At 40.3% G+C, this 18,198-nt stretch overlaps 3 protein-coding genes across 9 annotated transcripts in view; 2 read left to right on the top strand and 1 right to left on the bottom strand.

Moving 5' to 3' along the window:
• The first annotated feature begins 34 nt into the window (after positions 1-34).
• On the top strand, positions 35-4,491 carry LOC119728533 (cytoskeleton-associated protein 2-like). Its single transcript, XM_038200809.1, has 8 exons — positions 35-162; positions 451-631; positions 871-987; positions 1,104-1,673; positions 1,864-2,131; positions 2,383-2,556; positions 2,660-2,889; positions 3,291-4,491. The coding sequence occupies exons 1-8, from the start codon at positions 132-134 to the stop codon at positions 3,544-3,546; spliced, it is 1,827 nt and encodes a 608-aa protein (XP_038056737.1). The 5' UTR covers positions 35-131; the 3' UTR covers positions 3,547-4,491.
• Positions 3,773-16,613, bottom strand: LOC119728534 (UPF0462 protein C4orf33-like). 4 transcript variants are annotated; one of them, XM_038200811.1, is made up of 6 exons: positions 16,375-16,613; positions 6,932-7,153; positions 6,306-6,363; positions 6,049-6,100; positions 5,423-5,619; positions 3,773-4,704 (listed from the first exon to the last, which is right to left on the bottom strand). In XM_038200811.1, exons 2-6 carry the CDS (start codon positions 7,146-7,148, stop codon positions 4,617-4,619), a joined length of 612 nt encoding a protein of 203 aa, XP_038056739.1. In that variant the 5' UTR covers positions 7,149-7,153; positions 16,375-16,613; the 3' UTR covers positions 3,773-4,616. The 4 variants fall into 4 exon arrangements, with proteins under 4 accessions (XP_038056739.1, XP_038056738.1, XP_038056741.1 ...); XM_038200810.1 differs by lacking the exon at positions 16,375-16,613 and adding an exon at positions 7,546-7,616; XM_038200813.1 differs by lacking the exon at positions 16,375-16,613 and adding an exon at positions 7,457-7,539.
• LOC119728531 (F-actin-monooxygenase MICAL3-like) overlaps positions 7,818-18,198 on the top strand; it is a 29,854-nt gene continuing 19,473 nt past the window's right edge. For all 4 annotated transcript variants that reach the window (XM_038200801.1, XM_038200800.1, XM_038200805.1 and 1 more), the window contains exons 1-2: positions 7,818-8,031; positions 15,024-15,653. In XM_038200801.1, the coding sequence (XP_038056729.1) occupies positions 15,521-15,653 (133 nt within the window). In that variant the 5' untranslated portion in view covers positions 7,818-8,031; positions 15,024-15,520. The remainder of the gene's footprint in view (positions 8,032-15,023; positions 15,654-18,198) is intronic.

The raw sequence follows: 18,198 nt of genomic DNA, 5'->3' as shown, positions 1-18,198 counted from the left end.
CAACAGCGCCCTCAATTGGCTGATACTTGACCATTTTGATTGGTTGTTTATTTTGTCTTGGCGTCAAATTCGGATGCTCGTCTGCCGGTACGGTGGAAACGCTCCACAGAATCTCGCAAAAACCAACTAAAATGGATTCCAAAAGTACTTTATCGAAGCAAGGTTAGCCAAAGATCGTGATGTTGAATACTATTGCTATACAGTATTAGTACATCAGGGAACCAGACAGTTTTGTAATGATACTTGACATGCTTGAATGATAGCACAATTAGCAGTTGAAAGTTGCGTTACTGCTGCCGTTTAAAGGCAGTGGATATTTTGCCGGAGACGGCAAACCTTTAGTAAACGTTAGTTTGCCGTCATTACCTCCGGCAAAATATCCACTATCTTTATTAAAATCAATAATCAAATTTACTTTAACATGTTTTTTTCAATTTTTTGTTGATGCAGACTTCATGCTGGAGAAACTCGCCCGATGGAAAGTAGAGAAGGCTCGAAAGAAGCAATACGCAGACAATGGGAAGATGTCCCAGTGTGGCACGAAATCCATGACAAGACGACCACTGAAGGAACCAAGGGCGGTCAACCACATACGCACTGCCAGAGCAGAGAAGACGTCTTCAAACAAAAGGTAAGATCACATTCATATCAGGGATTTTGTTGCATCACCTTTTCCTTTTTTTTGCCATTGCACGATTGACATTTGATAGTGAAGCTAGTAACATCACAGGTTGGATAAATGCAGACACCTTCAAAGTTAAACCTCTTTCTTACTCTGCATATCCAGTAGATTAAAGCACGTTATGCAAGAGCAAAAGTCATTTCATTCAATCACATTTCTCTTTATTTCTGCATTTTTTATATTTCTAGGTCAAGTTTACAAACCACTAGTTCCAAATCCAGCACTGGAAGAATGAAGAGCAAGAAGGATGAAAGACGTCAGTCTAACTTGACAGAGAAATCACCAGTTAAAGAAATTACCATGAGGTAAAAGCAAAGATCGCCACAGACATTTCCTGAAATAGCTAAAAATATTCCTTATTTGCCTCAGATTTTTCTAAACCAACATTACATCAAAACAAGCTCTGTCTCTTTCTCTGCAGGGAAAAGCTTGAATTGTGGAAGGCACAGAAGCAGGAGAAAAACAAGAAGACTCCATCACAGACCTCACATTCATCAATGAAGAAAGAAGGCTCAACTAGACACCTGGCCCACGTCACACCCTCAGCAAAGACACCACTACCCCCTTGGACCCCCAGCTGCAAAGGGCTCACAGACGCAGAAGAAACGAGAGTGGGTGATACTCCCAAGAAACACCTCTTCAAAACTCCAACATCCGTCAAGGGTAAACCCCTCCAGTCTGCCATCTCAAGCAGGCATCAGTCGACCGCAGGCATCAGTGAAGAAGGCGGGAGCAAAAATCACTCCCTTGCCACAAAACCACATCCCACAGACATAAACGAGAACCGTCTGCACATCACAAGGAGCAGCCCTACTCTAGATGAGCCGCCCAGAAAGCGCAAGGCCGTGACTTTCCTCAGCACAGCGACGCCCGTGAGATGCAGCCCACGCTTGCAGAAGAACAAGGAATCAACAGGATTGGTAGGGCGTGGTCAGCCTGATGCACCCGCCACACCCAAACAGCCATGGCAGGACAAGAAATTAGATATGCAGTAAGTTATTAATTATTGCCTTTTTATACTCACTATTGTTTTGGACTACAGTACATAGAAATCAGACCCATCATCACTACCCTACCAATGTATGTAAAGCAATAGTAGGACAGGCACATGGCCAGATGTGGATTGGTCCATTGCAGTATGCAAGCGTAACAATATTATCGTTATTTTTTTATCACTGAAGACAGCGCCTCGAGCAATGGCTAGCTAGCAAGAGCAAGACTCCATCCAGATACAGCAACCTTCTCAACTTCAAAAAGACACCTGCTGATCGCATCAGACGTAGCGTAATGACCCCCCGGCATGCCAAGCCTACCAAAGTCCCGCCCCCGGTCTGGCACCTCGACTCGGAGCCATCCAGTTCCCTTGATAGCAGCACTAGTCAGGAGGAGGACGAATTGAGGTCGGCTTTGAATTGTACAATGGATGAGTGCTTCTTGCTGCTTCAGTCGGTAAGGAAACTGGGCGGTATTTTGTGTTATTCCATATGCATATTCATAAGATGCGTATGCATATTAATAATGCTAAATTAATAAATAATAAAAATGCTATTTAATTCATTAAATATATAGCCTCCGAAAATTCACAATTGGTTACTCCCACTGTTAAGGAGTAGAAGAAATCACTCCCAGCAGACATACATCTTGAGAGAAAATAGAAATATTGGTGAAAAATGTTAAACAATATTAATTTTTTTTTGCAGGGTTGTCCAACAGAACATGTGTCCGAATGGCTGGACAATTTGGTTGACAGAGTTCCAGCGATGTGTCAGTGTGCTAAGTACTGGCTCTGCAGAGTCTCCATCGCGCAGGAGGAAGGACTAAATGCAAATGAGATCATCCATATTTATGAGGAGGCGGTACGAGAATGTGCACAGGTAAGCATGAGATGCTCATATTCTGTCAGTCGATGCACTGTCCGTAGAAAAAACATCAACCACAGATTTTGCCAAATATTGTTAACTGCTTTCCTCTTAACAGCCAATTCAAGAAGTCAAGGACTCCCTCCAACAGTACGTGACCACACTGATACACAAACAACCATCAGCTGAAGAAGCACCCATCACCTCCCCAGATGCACACACTGTGACAGACCCGGCACCAGAGACCCCGACACCCAGGGGTAGCCGGTACCCTGCGGCCATGGATCAACTGCTCCAGTCCTCCGTGCTGAGATATTGCTTGACGGAATCTACACCTTATTTTGACAGGTTAGCCGACTTAAGAGTATTAAGACAGTCGACAGATTCAGGAGATTCCAACATTTTTTGTATTAAATTGGTTCTGATTCTGCTCAGGTGTCATGATTCTGTTCCGAATCAATTTTGATAAAATAAAAAAAACAGGACAGGAAAACCTCAATTAAAAGCTACCCAGGAACTCCAATAAGAAATTGCCAATATGACAATAATAAAAATAGCTGCTTTCACGGATGAAACAGATCAAGTTGCTTTTTGATGGACAACATGCTATTTCAAAGCACCACAGAGTCTGTTCCCAACACCCGGGCTGAAGCAACTTAAGCAATATATTCTCTGCTTAGAAGCTCAAATGTATTGGACCCTGTTGTTAGTCATTCCTATCAACTTTCTCTTTCAATCTCTTGGTTTAGAATCAGGGCAGCCATTGGCCATCAACCCCCAGCCCCAACAACCCCTGGCCTGAAGCTTGTGACGCCAGTCCGTCGATCCACTCGTCTGGAGGGCCGACGCTCTATCCTCCCCTTCAATCTCCAGGACCACGACGTCTGCCTAGCCTCCCTGGGGGATCTACCCTTGACTGGGCCCCAGGAGTTCATCCTGAGAACTAACCGGGCCCTGGAGGGCGAATTCCTGGAGGAAACTGACGAAAGGCTGGACGTAGGGTAAGAAACAATGGAATGGGAACCTTGCAAATAAATTGGGTTGCACACAAGTACACAAGCCAACTAGAGGTTGTGTATATTAATAGCTTCTTTCAAAATGAGAATAGGCTCCTTCAACATTTCTGTTCGACAACTGGATGTCAAGTTAAATATATACTGCATTTTTTTATAAGAAATGTAGAAGTTTCTTTACTTTTACACTGTATATCAACATGCCAATATTTGAAACATTTTGAATAAAACAATAATTTTTTTAATGTAAATATTTCTTCCGATCGATTTATAAAACATTATACTTCCACTTTTAACAAAAATCTTAAAGCTGCTTCAACGACTTCATTTCTGAAAATGTTTATTTTGTACAATATGAATTTTTTTTAATTTCTATACTTTTCAATCAATTCATGTAGTTCAAACAATTTTTGAAAATTATTGCAAACTGATTAGTTTTCTTTGTTTTATTTTATATAATTCTTTATTGCTTGCTTTTACACACATCACTTGTAAATTATGAGGCATGTTAAAGAAGTACAGTAAAAAAGACTTAAAACTCTAATGCTTACTTTATGCAAGTAATGAAAATGAAAAAGTACATGTATCAATTGAAATACTTATCAAAATAATGCAAAGATCAATTGTTGAACACCATAACAATGGGACCACAGCATCCCACATTGAAGATTCCTGTCTTCACCTGATAACTGAACTTTTATGCAATGTAAAGACTTGTGTTTTCTTCCATTTCAAATGATATTCCAGAAACATTGATAATAGGTGAACCTACATATGCTGTGTATTAAAATAATACTCACCCTATATTTTTAGTTTAATTTCATGTAATTATTTCAGTTGTCATCAAACATGGGTAATTTACCAAACCTCTTTTTGAATGGTTCTGGATAGTTTAGCATTTGTTGAAATGTGATCAGTCCTCAAAGTAAACAGGGCACACACAAAGAACAAAAAAATGCATGGATCATTCTGCACAATTGTCTCAAAAGAAATTACAGGCTGTCAATAGAATAAACTGCTTGTAACCTTGAATGATCTCTTACATGTTGACTAGTGGCTCGGTTATATTGCATTATCCCACAGCTTAGATGCTATGTTTGAAGAAACGAGGCCTGTGAAGTCAATGTCACGGAAATACTCCAAACGGTGGCTGTGAATAAAAACAAGAAGAAATAGAAGCTCATGATGTTTGTTCACTGTGTTAATAACACTAACCTTCCCAAATCCTCCAAAATCCCCTCTGCAAAATGGAGGATTTTGCAGGATTGAGGCTATATGGCAAAAATGTGTGGCTGATTTCAGAGGATGCATTGTGTCAAGGTCTTGGGCCGGACCTTGTGTTGTTTATGCTTAGCAGTGCATAAATTTAGGCCTAGATAATACTGGAAATCCTCCACACTGCTTCAGGATGCCACTGGCTGTGCCTCAACATATTGACAGTGATTGCTGGAGGATTTTGCAGGGTTGAGGCAGTGGTCACCCCTCCAAGGACCACATTCAAGAAATAACGGAGGATTCTGCAGGATTGAGGCTGTATGCAATTTTTACCTGGAGGCAGTTGGAGGATTTTGCAGGACTGAGAATGCTTCCTGGCAAAAATGCCTAGGGAGTTGGGGTTAATTGGATTTTTAGACCTGCATCAGTTCACAGCTCAGACTTGGACTTGAGTCAAACTTTATCTTGATTAATCCGGGCACGCTGTCACGAAGGCCCCCTTCAATGGCGAGAGCATTGCGCTCATGTGCTAGTAGCTATTGTTCAAATAATCCACCATGGAGCACTAGCTTTTTACAATGGCTTGCACAATGCTTTGCCATTGAAGGGGGCCATATGCCTGGATTCGTCTACATAGAACCCCTCATACTTACAAGTCTGGATTTGCGTACTGTCCCTTGGGTACATGATACAGAGCCTCGTACGTGCGATCATCTTCCGATCCATGGATTGCATAAGCGTTAAATTTCTTCACACCAGGCGGTAAATACTCCAGTGGTATCTTGGCACGGCCTTTCCAAGTGCCTTCGTCAGTGTTGATAGTGGCTTGAAAATCAAGGGCGAGTTTTGTCTGCGTTAAGGGTAAAAAAGTTATCAAAATAATGATCATTCAACAGAAAATGGTTGTCCAAAATGTATGATTGAACTTAAACAATAGGACCGATACTTTTCACAGGATTCATTGAAATCATAGTTTTCCAGAGCTCAGAAATGTTATTGCCTTCCAAGCAAAAATTTTATAAGGCAGACTTTGTATGTACAATGAAATCTCGATTAGTCAAACTCTGATAACTCAAAACAACTGTTAAGTCAAACAAAGAATCCATTCCCTTCAGTAGTATAACAGTGATATACAACCCTGCTTAACTCAAAACTCTGCTAAAGTCAAATTCTGAACCTGTTCCTTTGAGGTTTGACTTATCGAGATTTCACTGTAGAACCAGAATAAATTGGCAAGAACGTGATGCACATCCGTTTCTTCATTACCAATGTGACATACCTTGTAAAACTTCCTGACTCCGTTCAGCAGCAGAACTAAGTGCTGACCATGCCTATGCAAGTGTAAAAAAATATTAACCTTACTGAAACTTGTGATGATTGTTCAAAGAGCCTATGCGGTGCACACACACATGCAATAACTGGATTTATGTGAAGAGGGTAGGGGAATTAATAAGAGCATACATCACATTCACAATCTGTTTTACTCTGACAATTTTTTGACAGCATTTATGAACATCCTGTTATATAAATACTCACGGACAGAGTTCCACTTCAAGATATTTCTCACCATCTCCCAGAAAAAAAGCCTCTACGACTGCCAAAAAAAAAAAAGGAAGGAAGATAGATTGTAATGTAATTAGGAATATCTTTTGACTTGTTTGTGTTTATTTGAAGTGTTTTGACGCGGCGATGAAGTTTGTTCATATGCACGTGCAGAGCTGTCTGGCAGCCGTCATATCCAGTAGCATTTCTAATAACATTATGAATGTTTGCGACTCCCTCTTCAACATATGACCATGGTCCCTTCCTCTTTTCCTGGTACCTCAGACCCGCCCATAATTAATTACATCCCTGAAAATATCGAACCAATTTATGACTTCCTCAGCTCAGGACTTCCCAAATGATCGGAGATACTTTTATAATTTCTACTTGTTGGGGCCAATTTACAGTTTACTGAAGGCACATGAACAACCAGTCCAATAGTTTTAGTTCATGTAAATGTCCACCCAAATATATAAAGTTATGTCACTAAATCTTTTTTAAAACTTAAAAATGTTGGACACACCGTCACATGCCAGTTAAGTCTTAGCTTCTTTTTCGTAGAGCTAAGGGGTCTTATCCTTTACTTTGAAGAGCTAGGATGTCTTTCCATGTACATGTACCTTCATACTCCCATAGACCATCATAGGGTAGACCAGGTTCCCCTTGCGGCCTTCCTGGGTTGTTGAAGAAGGGGGCCTCTGTTTCAAGCAACAGACAGGAGGTATCTTGGGGATCGCGTAACAGAGACACTTTGATTGGTGCGTGGTCAATGGACGAGCCGTCCCATTGGTGGGTTATGGAGAAGCTCTGGGTGGGACTTTGGGTGCTAGACTCCATTATCTCTGCAATTAAAATTAAAAAACTTTGAAAACACAAATTGCCGGGCGCTCCATACTTTAACTTATAAGGCAACATCGAGGGTCCCCCTCATCTCAGTCACAGAACCCCCTGGCCACGCCCACCCCTCAGCCCACAACAAATAAATTCCTCACAACATTTCAAATCAGATCCTCAAAAGTTAAAAAAAAATCTATTCAAGTTATAATAATTATCTGCTTTAAAAAAAACCAAAAGATCATCTGCAAGATCATGCAATTCCAGACACGCATTATAGCTCCATTGTGTTATGGTGTACCCATATGTACCAATCCTATTGTTGCGCCATCTGCCATGTACTGTAATGTGTACTGTTCTGATGTAGCAAACAATCTTCTAACCACCTGACAAGTTGTACCTGTATCAATGTGTGTCAATGATACATTCCAGGCATGCATGAAAAGAACAAACCATTAAGAGAAGGTGAAACAGATACCAATTACGGCACAGTTGAGGAACTTTTAATATTTTTCACTGCATAATACTTCAGCATCACTCCGAGAGGTCCATGAACATTGAAAATAATCCACAGGCCCCACATTTTTTGCATTTTTTGACGCATCGAGTGGTACGTTTTGTGGCAAAATAGAAGTTGCGTTACGGCCGCCCCCTATGGAATAATGGTAGAGTCACATTGAACAATAACAGGTGGATCTTCGATCAAAGATGGCAGCGTACCGGTATTATAGTGTGTACGGAAATTGGTAGGCGAAAAAGGCGGAACCGATTTTCGATGGTGGATGTTTCTCAGGAATCCGACGAATTGCTCGTGAGATCAGGATATCAAAGAAGGCTTCATGAGAATTTTGGATTAACCGTGCATTCTGCTGTGCATTTGTTTAAGGTAGGTAGCCAGTTTTTATATTTCACTTTCGGTGTCCTTTCGCAATGTAGACGCGAGCCTATGTGAAGTTGCCCATTTTCCGGACACCTACATCTGGTCTTTGCTGATTTAATATTATTATTAAGAATAAGAGCATTCTTCATCCAAACTAGGTTATAATTATTTATGGGAAAAAAGAAAAGAAACATTCAATGTGAGCAGACTGAGGTCAGTGGAATTTTTTTAATTTTTTTAATTTATTTTTTTTTTTCTACGTTGCTTATTTAATATTTAGTGATTTTCTTTTTTTACAGAAGCTGTATTATTTCATATACTGTGTTTTGTGGCATAACAATTAACATTGTGAATTTATATCTGTATGAGGTTTTAAATTTCCAAAGCGTTTGCACTTCGGTACTCAGTAGCTTAAACGTGTCAATTTATTAATTATTAAATATGTGCCAAAGTGCTGGTGCCGTCGTTATGTTTAAATATATTTTTTTAGTTTTTAGTTCCTCAAATATATTTCCTTACTGTCATTGTTTGAAATCAGGTACTGGTACTAATTTTTCTTCCTGATTCATGGCTCTGGAGGATTTTTTTATTAAAAGCAAAAAATATAGCAATAATATACTTTGTCATGTTTGTGGCACGGAACTCCGTGGGGGGGGGGGGAGCATGTGGGGTCCCCCTCCCCCGTACTTACACAACTGGTGAGCTGCATTAATGAGCACAGGGACAGCTATCCGTACAAAAGGCGTGGCCAAATGACTGCAGTTCGTTAAGACTGGCTATTTTTTAAATAGTTTTGGTCATCACATGACACATATCAAATTGTAAAACATGGGCATATATGATGATTATGACTATGTACGATAAGTGGTTGGAGAAATCAGAGATTTCTAAATCCGGTTATCTTAAAAAAATTTCAGAAGCAAAAATGGTTTCGCGCAAAAATGGTTTCACGGGAAGTTCCCTTCCAGCTCATAGTCATGCACAACAAAAAATGGCCAGTGAGGTGCCACATGAAATGTTGGGAACTCTCTGATAAGTTCGAATAGGCAGGATATACGTGTACCAAGGAGACCACTAGCAAGTTAATGCATAACTTTACAATCAGAGACCATAGAGTAAATTGGGGGATGTTCCACTTGTTTTCTTTAGCTTGTGTCACAAAAAATGGTTGACTTCATTTTGTTTCAATGTCAATTTCGAATATCCCGTTTCTAAAATAAAACCGAATGAAATTCAAACCTAAAAAAATGTTTAAAAAATCCTGATTTTAAATCCCACCAATAACGATGATGAATGTCATTGCAATGGTCTGGGCTAGTTTGAAATGAATTACCGGTAGGTACAGAATAGGCCTATATGTTGTGAATCGGGTCCAGTTGACCAGGCCAAACCGACCCGAAACATTAGGCATAAACCGAATCCAATATGAAACCGATCTGAACTCGCTTAAATGACCATACCCGACAAAATTCAAGAAAACTGACCCGAAACCGAACTGACCTGAAAAACCCTGAAAATCTGAATTTTCTATTTTGAAGCCCTTGTGGTGGCCTGGAAATTTTGGGGAAATGTTGGGTCCACCCTTAGTACCCCCTCATACCGGTGGTATGCAGGTGGCATGCCGGTGCTTATATTAGCTACACAGTTGCTAATATTTGGCTGAAATATCATACAAATTGGAGGTTGAAATGATGGACAAGCAGGCGCCACCCGAAGTCGGTTTCTGTTCGGATCAGTTTCGGTATCAGGTCAGGTTTGCACAACACTAGTAGTAGTACAGAGCTCAGGACAACAGTTACATATAATATTTGGCTGAAATCAAACAAATTTGAGGTTGCTGTGCCAAGCCGAAACTCTGAGGCCAAAAAGAAAAATAGTTCTGCTTCCGATTACATGACATTTGAAAATAGGGTAGGTAGGTAGGGAATCCTTTTTTTGGCCATTTTTTTGTGTGTACGATCCTATGGGTGTCTGCTTGTAATTAAGGGTAAAAGGTAGAAATTGATAGTGTGGGGTGTTTTTTCTCATTTTTCACATAAAAAATTAAGGGTAGGGGCTATGAAGGGAAACCGGAAGCAGAACTATTTTTTTTGGCCTAAAGTGTCTAAAAAGTTAGAATAGAGTACATTCCTCTGGAGCTTTACACTGTAATATGATGATGCACATTGTAACAAGAAACGAATAATGGTCTTCAGACTGCTAGATTTACAAACATAAGTACTTTTAATGTTGCAAGTAATGTTGCGTGATATGTAAATTCCAGAAAATCATCTAGGCCCCCTATATCTTTTGTCTTCTTTTTTTTTCTGTCTTTTTTTACAAAACTTGCCACTGAGAAACATGTGATCACAGAAAGATGTCTATATTAATCGATGTTATGACAATGCAATAGAGTAAATATGACCCCGCTTTGCTGAACTGTTGTGCTCTATGCACCTAGAGATTCATGAGTGTTTGTGCCATCTGAGTCAGAGTGTACACAGCGTATGTGGCAAAACAAAGATAGAGATCAGGAACAATATGCTTGTTGAAAAGTGTTATACTTACATATACTTAAAACCTAAAAATGTAAAAGGAAATAAAACCTATAGTACATTATCCAATGTGTGCCTTCCTTTTTAAAATTTTGTCAAATTGGCTTTTAAAAACTATGAGTGTGAAAGAAAAAGCTTGCAGTTTACAACATATCAAAAATCGATTGACAGGTTTTGATAATGAAATTCAGCAAAGATAATATAAAAATTTCTTTCTCATAAAAAAAAGTTAAAATGAACTGACAAGAGTCCAAGTTGCACTCCCTCTTTTTAAAGTTTGGGCACATTTAAAACTTTTACATGAAAGAAACACAGTGGACAATTTGAAAGTACAATGTAATATGTAGATTGTTTTCCTGATACAGACAACATGGTCTGATTATGGTTGAAAGTATAAAAAAAAAAAAAATTGCAATGCATTCTATTGAGATTGTTCCAGATGAATGCATTTTTCTTTGAAAGGCCTGTACTTCCAACAGTGGCCTTGCCATCACCGTCGCCAGCCCAGGGTATTAGGGGGACCACAGTGCCAGCTAGCTGGGCACACCACCAGAAAAAAACACAACTGTGCATAATTTTTACGCTTATGGTTTTTGCTGATTGGGGGAGAGGGCATGCCCTCTTGGCCCCGCCTTAGGCTTAGCGATAGGCCGGGTCCTTGCACTGCATGCACTAGAATTTCATCTTCTGAGCTGAATGACTGGAGTTTATCAACAGCGCCCTCTTGTGACAGTCTGTGTGGTCCAATTGCACTGGGGTCCTTGAGATCCAGGTATCTCAATATCAGAGTGGATTTGCATTAAAGGGTATACTGTGGCCCATGCAGCATGCATCGAAAGTTCCATCAGAGGAACATTGAAAGTGAAATAAAATAATTTCTTCACCCACTTGGTGTCAAACCTTTTAACCAGCTTCTTTCACATTGAATCTTCTGAACCAACTGCCCCCCCCCCCCCCCCCCGGCCCCATCAGCAAACACAACATATAATCGTAATTAAAAGTTAACTTCAATTGTGTTTTTTCTTGAGGTGTGCCCCCCCCCCCCCCCAGATGTTACTGTGGCCCCTCCTAATGACCCGAGCTGGCGAAGGTGCTGCTTTGGCCTGAGATGGCATCACTGTGTTCCTCACAATACAATACATGATGACTTGAAATGCCCTCAAATGCCTTGAAAAATATATACAAATGTATACAAGTAATTGACATGTAAAATCTCAAGAACACCCAGACAGCTGCATTGCACATGTTGGAAGCGTTCCATCAAAAAGTATTTTATCAATTACTTCATGCTTCACCAACTGACCCTTGAGAGATCTCTGAATCTTTTTATATTAAAGTTTACTAACAAAATAGATCCTGTATACATGCAGCTGGACTGTCAAAAATCAACTCCAGTTTAGTGCTGCCCCCTGAACAGGTCTTAAAATTGAAGTCTTAGTCATCACGCGGCTTCCTGTACGAGGTGCCGGGTGGCATGCTGCTATCATCATGGCTGACTTTCGGCCGACTTAGCCATAGTTTTTTTTTCCAACCGCAATCCTATGCTGGATACGTATACCTTGAGCCTTTACTAGTGTGTCGTAGCTCAGCTGTCATACTGCGAAATCCCATTAAATCGACACCTTCGTGTGAGCCTCAGGTTCAGGTTCAGCGTTACCATTTGATTTGCACAAACCAAAACAGCAGTATTGCAAACGACCATGACTTCCTATGTGGTATTTTAGAGTGAGCCCATTTATGCATTCTCTGTCATGCTTTGAGCAACGCGGTATTTGTTTTGAAAACTTCGTCCTGAAAAAAAGTGAGTAGTGTCCAATTTCAAAATGATGCGAAGAAGGCTGTCGTCGTGTTTCCGAGCTCAGAAAGAGAAGAATAAAGGTAAGAGATTGTTGAATTGACTGAATTAGGATGCCTGGATGCCAAAAGTTATCGGTGAATCAGTTTTGTCTTTCACTAGTACAACATGTACAGGTATGAGCAATGTATAGGTCTACTGGGTGATCAGTCCGAAAGCTTAAGTGAGAAAAGATCTACAAGCTTGTTTGTGCGGGACTTCTTACTCTAAGTTTGTCTAGTGGGTTAGCTGACCGGTTTGTATCTGATCCACCCCGAATCTTTTCAACCTAACTTTCTATTTTATAGGGAATTTTAGGCCTGACGTACTGGTGTACAGATATTGGCACATAAAATGTTTTAGTCTACAAAAACAAATTTCAATCAGTCCATTGATAAATTTGTAAGTAGAATTTACTCAACAGGAGTAGCTTTTTTTTTCTCAAATGGATCTTTAATTTTTTGAGGACTGTATGTGAGGCTACATTTTGATTGGAAAATTTGGTGTATCACTTGTCAATATGTTTAGAGGTGCAACATGTTGATTTTAAAGGTAAAATACAACATTTGCAAACATCAAAAACAAAAACTACTAAATTACTATGAAATACCTTACTTGACTGTAAGTGAATGACAGTCTCAAGCATCCTGTCAAATCATGGCACCTGGTGTGCTGTCATTTTCAAGAAAAGTGGAACTTTTGTATCAATTTCCAACAATGATTGGCCGGCCATCGTTGGAAAAAACAGATTTTTTTTTCTTCAAATCCTGCCCCGATTTACCAAATTTAGTTAGTCCACATTTTGTTTGTGATGGGTTACACATCCGTTGAACAGGTGCAAGCCAGCTAGTCTGGCTCCCTGACCTAACAATTTGCCAACGTCTATAAAGTGCTCCGTTTTGTATAAGCCAGACTACAAGAACAGCATTTGTATCTTGGTTTCTCCAGCATTCTATGAACACAAACCTTTAAATGTAACAATATGTGCCATAAAATACTAACTGCAAAATCCATCCATTTCTGAACATTACAGCAATAGCAAATGTACCTTTGCTAATTCAGTCAGATTCTATCCACTTCACAGGTTCAGCGGTAAGTTCTCCTCCTAGCAGATGAGGATTTGACCCGTCAGCCCCCGTTACTCATTGTATCCCCCTCCTTGCCCCCTCCCAGACTATTGTCAGCTGTGGGGCTTTGCCAGCAGGAAGCCACAACCTAGTCATCAATTCTTATTCTTAATGTGATCACATGTAAATATCTAAACTGTGCATTGTTTATAAGCGGGGGTAAGCATTTTGTGCTAGAAGTTACTTGAGGAAAGTTACAGATAAAACCTTGTTGTGTCTTCCCTTACTAAGGCCAAATTATAAAAAAAAAACATGTTTAACCTCCTTTTTGGAGGCCGCCTCCTTTTTTTTTTTTGGTTGAAAAAAAAGAAAAAGAAAAAATGATAAAGTTTAAATAGTGACATCATTTTGGCCTCTTTGTCTGTTGCGTCTAGTCCATATAAAGCTGGTATGTCATTTCCTGAGTCCAAGTGGCGGCCATTTAAAAAAAAGCTGGCGGCCATCTTGAAAAATAGCCTGGCCGGTCGTTTTTTTGGGGGGGGGGGGAAGAGAGAAAAAAAAGGGCCTTCTCCTTGCTTGTTTTTAAAAAGGCAGGACGCTAAACATGTTTTTTTTTTTATTTGGCATAATATCTTGACACTTGTCAGTACTTGTCAATATAAAAAGCTTTTTGGGTTAATCGGGTACAACCCGATCAACCTTTTAGAATTGTTAGAATATATCTTCTTCATTTCTTTCTTTTTTTCCCGTCTTTTGTTTTCTTTTTTTCCCGGACAATAATTTGATCTCCGCGACTTTTCTTCAAAACTGTTATGGGTATTAACTTGAAACTTTGAACACAATCAAACCTGATCCCAAGGTGTGTATATTACTCTGATATGATGACGTCATCAGGTATCAGATTACAATGCGATTTTTTTTTTTTTAAATGACCAACTTAATATTCACTTATAACTCTTTAATAGAATAATCAAGGATGTTTGTATTTTATAATCAGATAGACCATTAATTAATAAACATTTTTAGTCGTGTACGTGAAGTCACTTTACTTCCCGGATCTACCGGAAGGTCAAAGTTAGGTGAATTTTAAATACAGGCGGAAGCCACAAAATCAATTAAACTGCCGAAGCTGTAAGTGTAAAGAACATACATGTAGACATGCTGTGGGAATGTATGCACTGCACAATGTTGCTATATAATTAAAGTCTTCCTTCATGTGTCCTTGTCAAAGTAAACTTAGATGAAGTTTCTGAACTAAATAAAAATAAGATTGATGATAGCAGTGATGTTTTAACTTTTATCCATGTTGAGTTTAAATGTCAAATTCGTGCTCTTCATTAGCCACATATAACTGACGGGTGCCAATTTTTCATCAACTGTTAAGGACTTAAGTCCGACTTAAACCAGATTTGACAACTCCCCGGAATGGACATGTGTCACCGCAGGAAGTCATATAATGTGTCAGTTACTCATTAGTTGGACTTTTCCTCATTGTTTTACTCCATGTCAAAAGTGCGGTGGAAAATAACAAGAGTGTTAAATTTTGTTTTGTTATCCTTGCAGAGTTACCCCAAGTTGATGATTCGCATCAGAGAGAAGAGGTGTATATCCAAGTGAATCCTGACGCCGTCGCTGATCAACAGGTCCCCGCAAAGGCTGAGGAGACCATAACATCAGCTGGGTGTCAGTTGGAGAACGGTACTCCAGCCCCTCAGCCAATCAGAGACAGTGAGGCTGAACAGTCGGTACCGGACTCTGGACAGGAACAGCGGCTAACAGCAGTCCCATCAGGCAGCGACCCCACCCAGGAACAGGATGCCCCAGAGGTAGACAAACAGGACAACCCTACCCAGAGAGTAGACCCTGGCACGGACGAAGAATCGGAGCAGGGTATCGAACCGGAATGGACGATTCTGGACGCCGATGATCTAGCCTGCGCATCCGACTACCCAGAGTTTGTCAAATTGCGGGACCGCGACCGCGATTACGACCACAATCGGAGTTCCAAGGCCAGCTCAAAGAGGTTTTACATTTCTGGCTCTTGGGAGCTGCTGTACAACATGGCCGCAGCCGAGATCGAACAGCCGATGGAGGTTGAGGAGGAGCTGCCTGTAGAGGGCGCCGATCAACAGGATGGGGAAGAGCACACAACCGAGGGTTTGAGGGAGAGCGAAGAAGATGAACTTGATCAAGGTACATGAATGATGGCCTTTTTCTTACTTAAACTTCTAATTTCTAATGTCACACTTGCAGCTTGTATTAGGAGACTCATCTAAACCAATAACCATTATCTGACAATTTCATGCTATTATTTGGTATTTGTGTGGCATTACGATTTTGTGGTGGGGGGGGGGGTGCTGTTGCAGTGACGCATTTCAGTGAAAAGGGTGCATCAGCTTGCTCTGCGAAGTGTTGATCTTCGGGAACTAGATTTGATTGCTGTAGTGAGAGTCGCACAATGTTTTTTGGCACGTAATCTGTTTTTGCTTAGTCAGATATTTTCTTTGCGCAGTAGATTTCTGTGCTTAACAGCTCAAAAAAAAATTGGGCCCAGTCCAGAAAGTCTAGACTACTCATGTGAATTGTAGGCCTAGGTCAGAATAATCGGACACACAGAGATGTGTACGATGTACGTGTACGTTCACAACATACCCCGGTACGTGCAGTAATAACTACACAGCTTGAGTCACATGGCAGACTACAGTAGTCCATGCAGCAGTCATTTTTTTTCAAAGGTACAATGCGCAAACGCTGGCAGATTTTTTTCCCTACAGAAAGTTACCTCCAAGGTTACCGCACACAACTTTCCCAGATTTATAAAAGTATGTGTAATCCAGTGGAAAATCTAGCCATTCTGTCTGTTACCATTCACACATTGCTTTTGGTGTCCAAATTATTCAATTAATTGACTTACCTCAATATGCCACCCAGCCTCATGCCTGATTGCCACTGTCATATGAAAGACCACAGAGTAATTGGGTCTACAGTCTAGATGTCATGCACAGTGCTGTGCCATGCAGCCGGACTTTTTTATTTATTTGATGGATTATGTTTGCGAAAATCTATATGACACGAGATCATTTACATAATGACAATGCTGGTATCGGGCAGGCGTCAGACCTCCCCTGGTGATCAATGGCACTCGGTTTAATACAGGATGACCCTTGACCTTTATTATCAAAGGACAATCATTCAAAGGACAATCATTTAAAGGGCATGACTGGCAGTGACTGGTGTTCTGTTGATTTTCCCCGTGCCAGGGGAGCAGTTTTTGATTGCTTTAAAAGATTACCAGTGTGTTTTTTTCCCCGTGTAAGTTATGGCACTGCAGTGATTTCAATTGGCATTATTGTCCACATTTGGAAAGGAGAGTTGGACTATACTTGTCCTTTAAGTTGGGAAGAGCACGGCATGTAACAATGCAAACACAACACGCCTGATAAGCAGCTTACACTTGCCTGCATACTCATATGTATACACGTCCAGCCAACTACATATCTTTACTGTGCCTTAACAACAATGGCTTAAAGCTTCATCATCGTCATCATCCTTTCAGCAAGCAAGGTCCCTAATCTCAGGTGCGTGTAAATAATGCGATTACACAGCCAGTGAAGAAAGACAGAGACTTGGCAATAGAGCTGGTTTCCTGCTTTGGTGAGGGGACCGACTGCGGGACCAGACCAGGGGGCGACACCCATTTGTTTGCGTGGAGCGACCAATTATCCCTGCCCAGTGAGGACCCAACGTTTTAATGCACTCAGCAGACAATGGTGATGACACTTGAGTAATTCACATCTGCCTGCGTCGATGGTCATGTACATTGTATGTGGATTGTTGCTACTGGAGTTGTGCATTTGTGAAGGGTGTTCTTTGTAGTAAAAACCGCCAGCGTGTTATAGACTCACATACAAGATATTTATACATGAAGACATCATGTGCATAGTTGAGTGATCAACAGGTTGTTGGAAGAGAGCTTCTCTATCATAGGAAACCATAGCAAGCAGGTATTTACACAAATACGCAATCAGCGTGTAGTTTTGTTGTTGTTGTAGTCATGCATAATGAATGCAATAATTTGAATTTTGTACGATGCACTTCACATATGGTTGTGATGTGATTCATTTTGTTGATGTACACATAGATGATGATTTTTTTTTTTATTATAAATGTCAGCGGAAGAAGCTCATGACACGTGTCTGCTCAAAGAACATCTGTCCATTTCATCCTGACTGTGAGCAACACTTTGTACTAGTCAATTTACAATGCAGAAGTGCAGCATTAGCTTAAAGAGGTTGTGGAATGCTGAAAGTCGTTTTGGTTTTTTATATTTTTTTATTGTAGAGTAGACCCATATATATCAAAATGACAAAGTCCCATTCTTTTGTAATGTGCGTTTATATATATTTATAAAACTGAAATTCATCGAGTAATTTGTTGGTTGGCGAGTGCATAATTGAAATCAACAGTCGTCGAGTTCTTCGTAAAATGAGAAAAATCGTGACGTAATAAACAGGACTCGTTTATACTACGCTGCATCGGGAGTCCTGTTTATTACGTTACAATTTACTATGTTTTGTTTGCTGCCCCAACGACGACTTTTACACAAATCGCACGTTCGGGTCGAAACAGGACCTGAAAAACAGCTCTCAAAAATACCTTTTGTACTCATTTCATGACAGACACAATAGTCGTTTTTATTTCATCACACCTTAGGCTACATATACCCGAATAATGACAG

The sequence above is a fragment of the Patiria miniata genome, unplaced genomic scaffold (assembly GCF_015706575.1).
Source record: "Patiria miniata isolate m_02_andy unplaced genomic scaffold, ASM1570657v1 HiC_scaffold_20, whole genome shotgun sequence".
In the NCBI taxonomy this organism is placed as follows: domain Eukaryota; kingdom Metazoa; phylum Echinodermata; class Asteroidea; order Valvatida; family Asterinidae; genus Patiria; species Patiria miniata.
This window is presented reverse-complemented; position numbering and strand designations above follow the sequence as displayed.

Excerpts from the sequence above, each read along its gene's own strand:
- LOC119728533 (XM_038200809.1), top strand. The coding sequence starts at position 132 with ATGGATTCCAAAAGTACTTTATCGAAGCAAG. Across the intron at positions 2,132-2,382 it reads GCTTCTTGCTGCTTCAGTCG|GGTTGTCCAACAGAACATGT; the intron begins GTAAGGAAACTG and ends TTTTTTTTGCAG. Across the intron at positions 2,557-2,659 it reads CGGTACGAGAATGTGCACAG|CCAATTCAAGAAGTCAAGGA; the intron begins GTAAGCATGAGA and ends TCCTCTTAACAG.
- LOC119728534 (XM_038200810.1), bottom strand. The coding sequence starts at position 7,585 with ATGCATGCCTGGAATGTATCATTGACACACATTGATACAG. Across the intron at positions 7,154-7,545 it reads ATTGACACACATTGATACAG|AGATAATGGAGTCTAGCACC; the intron begins GTACAACTTGTC and ends TTTTAATTGCAG. Across the intron at positions 6,364-6,931 it reads TGGTCTATGGGAGTATGAAG|TCGTAGAGGCTTTTTTTCTG; the intron begins GTACATGTACAT and ends TTTTTTTGGCAG.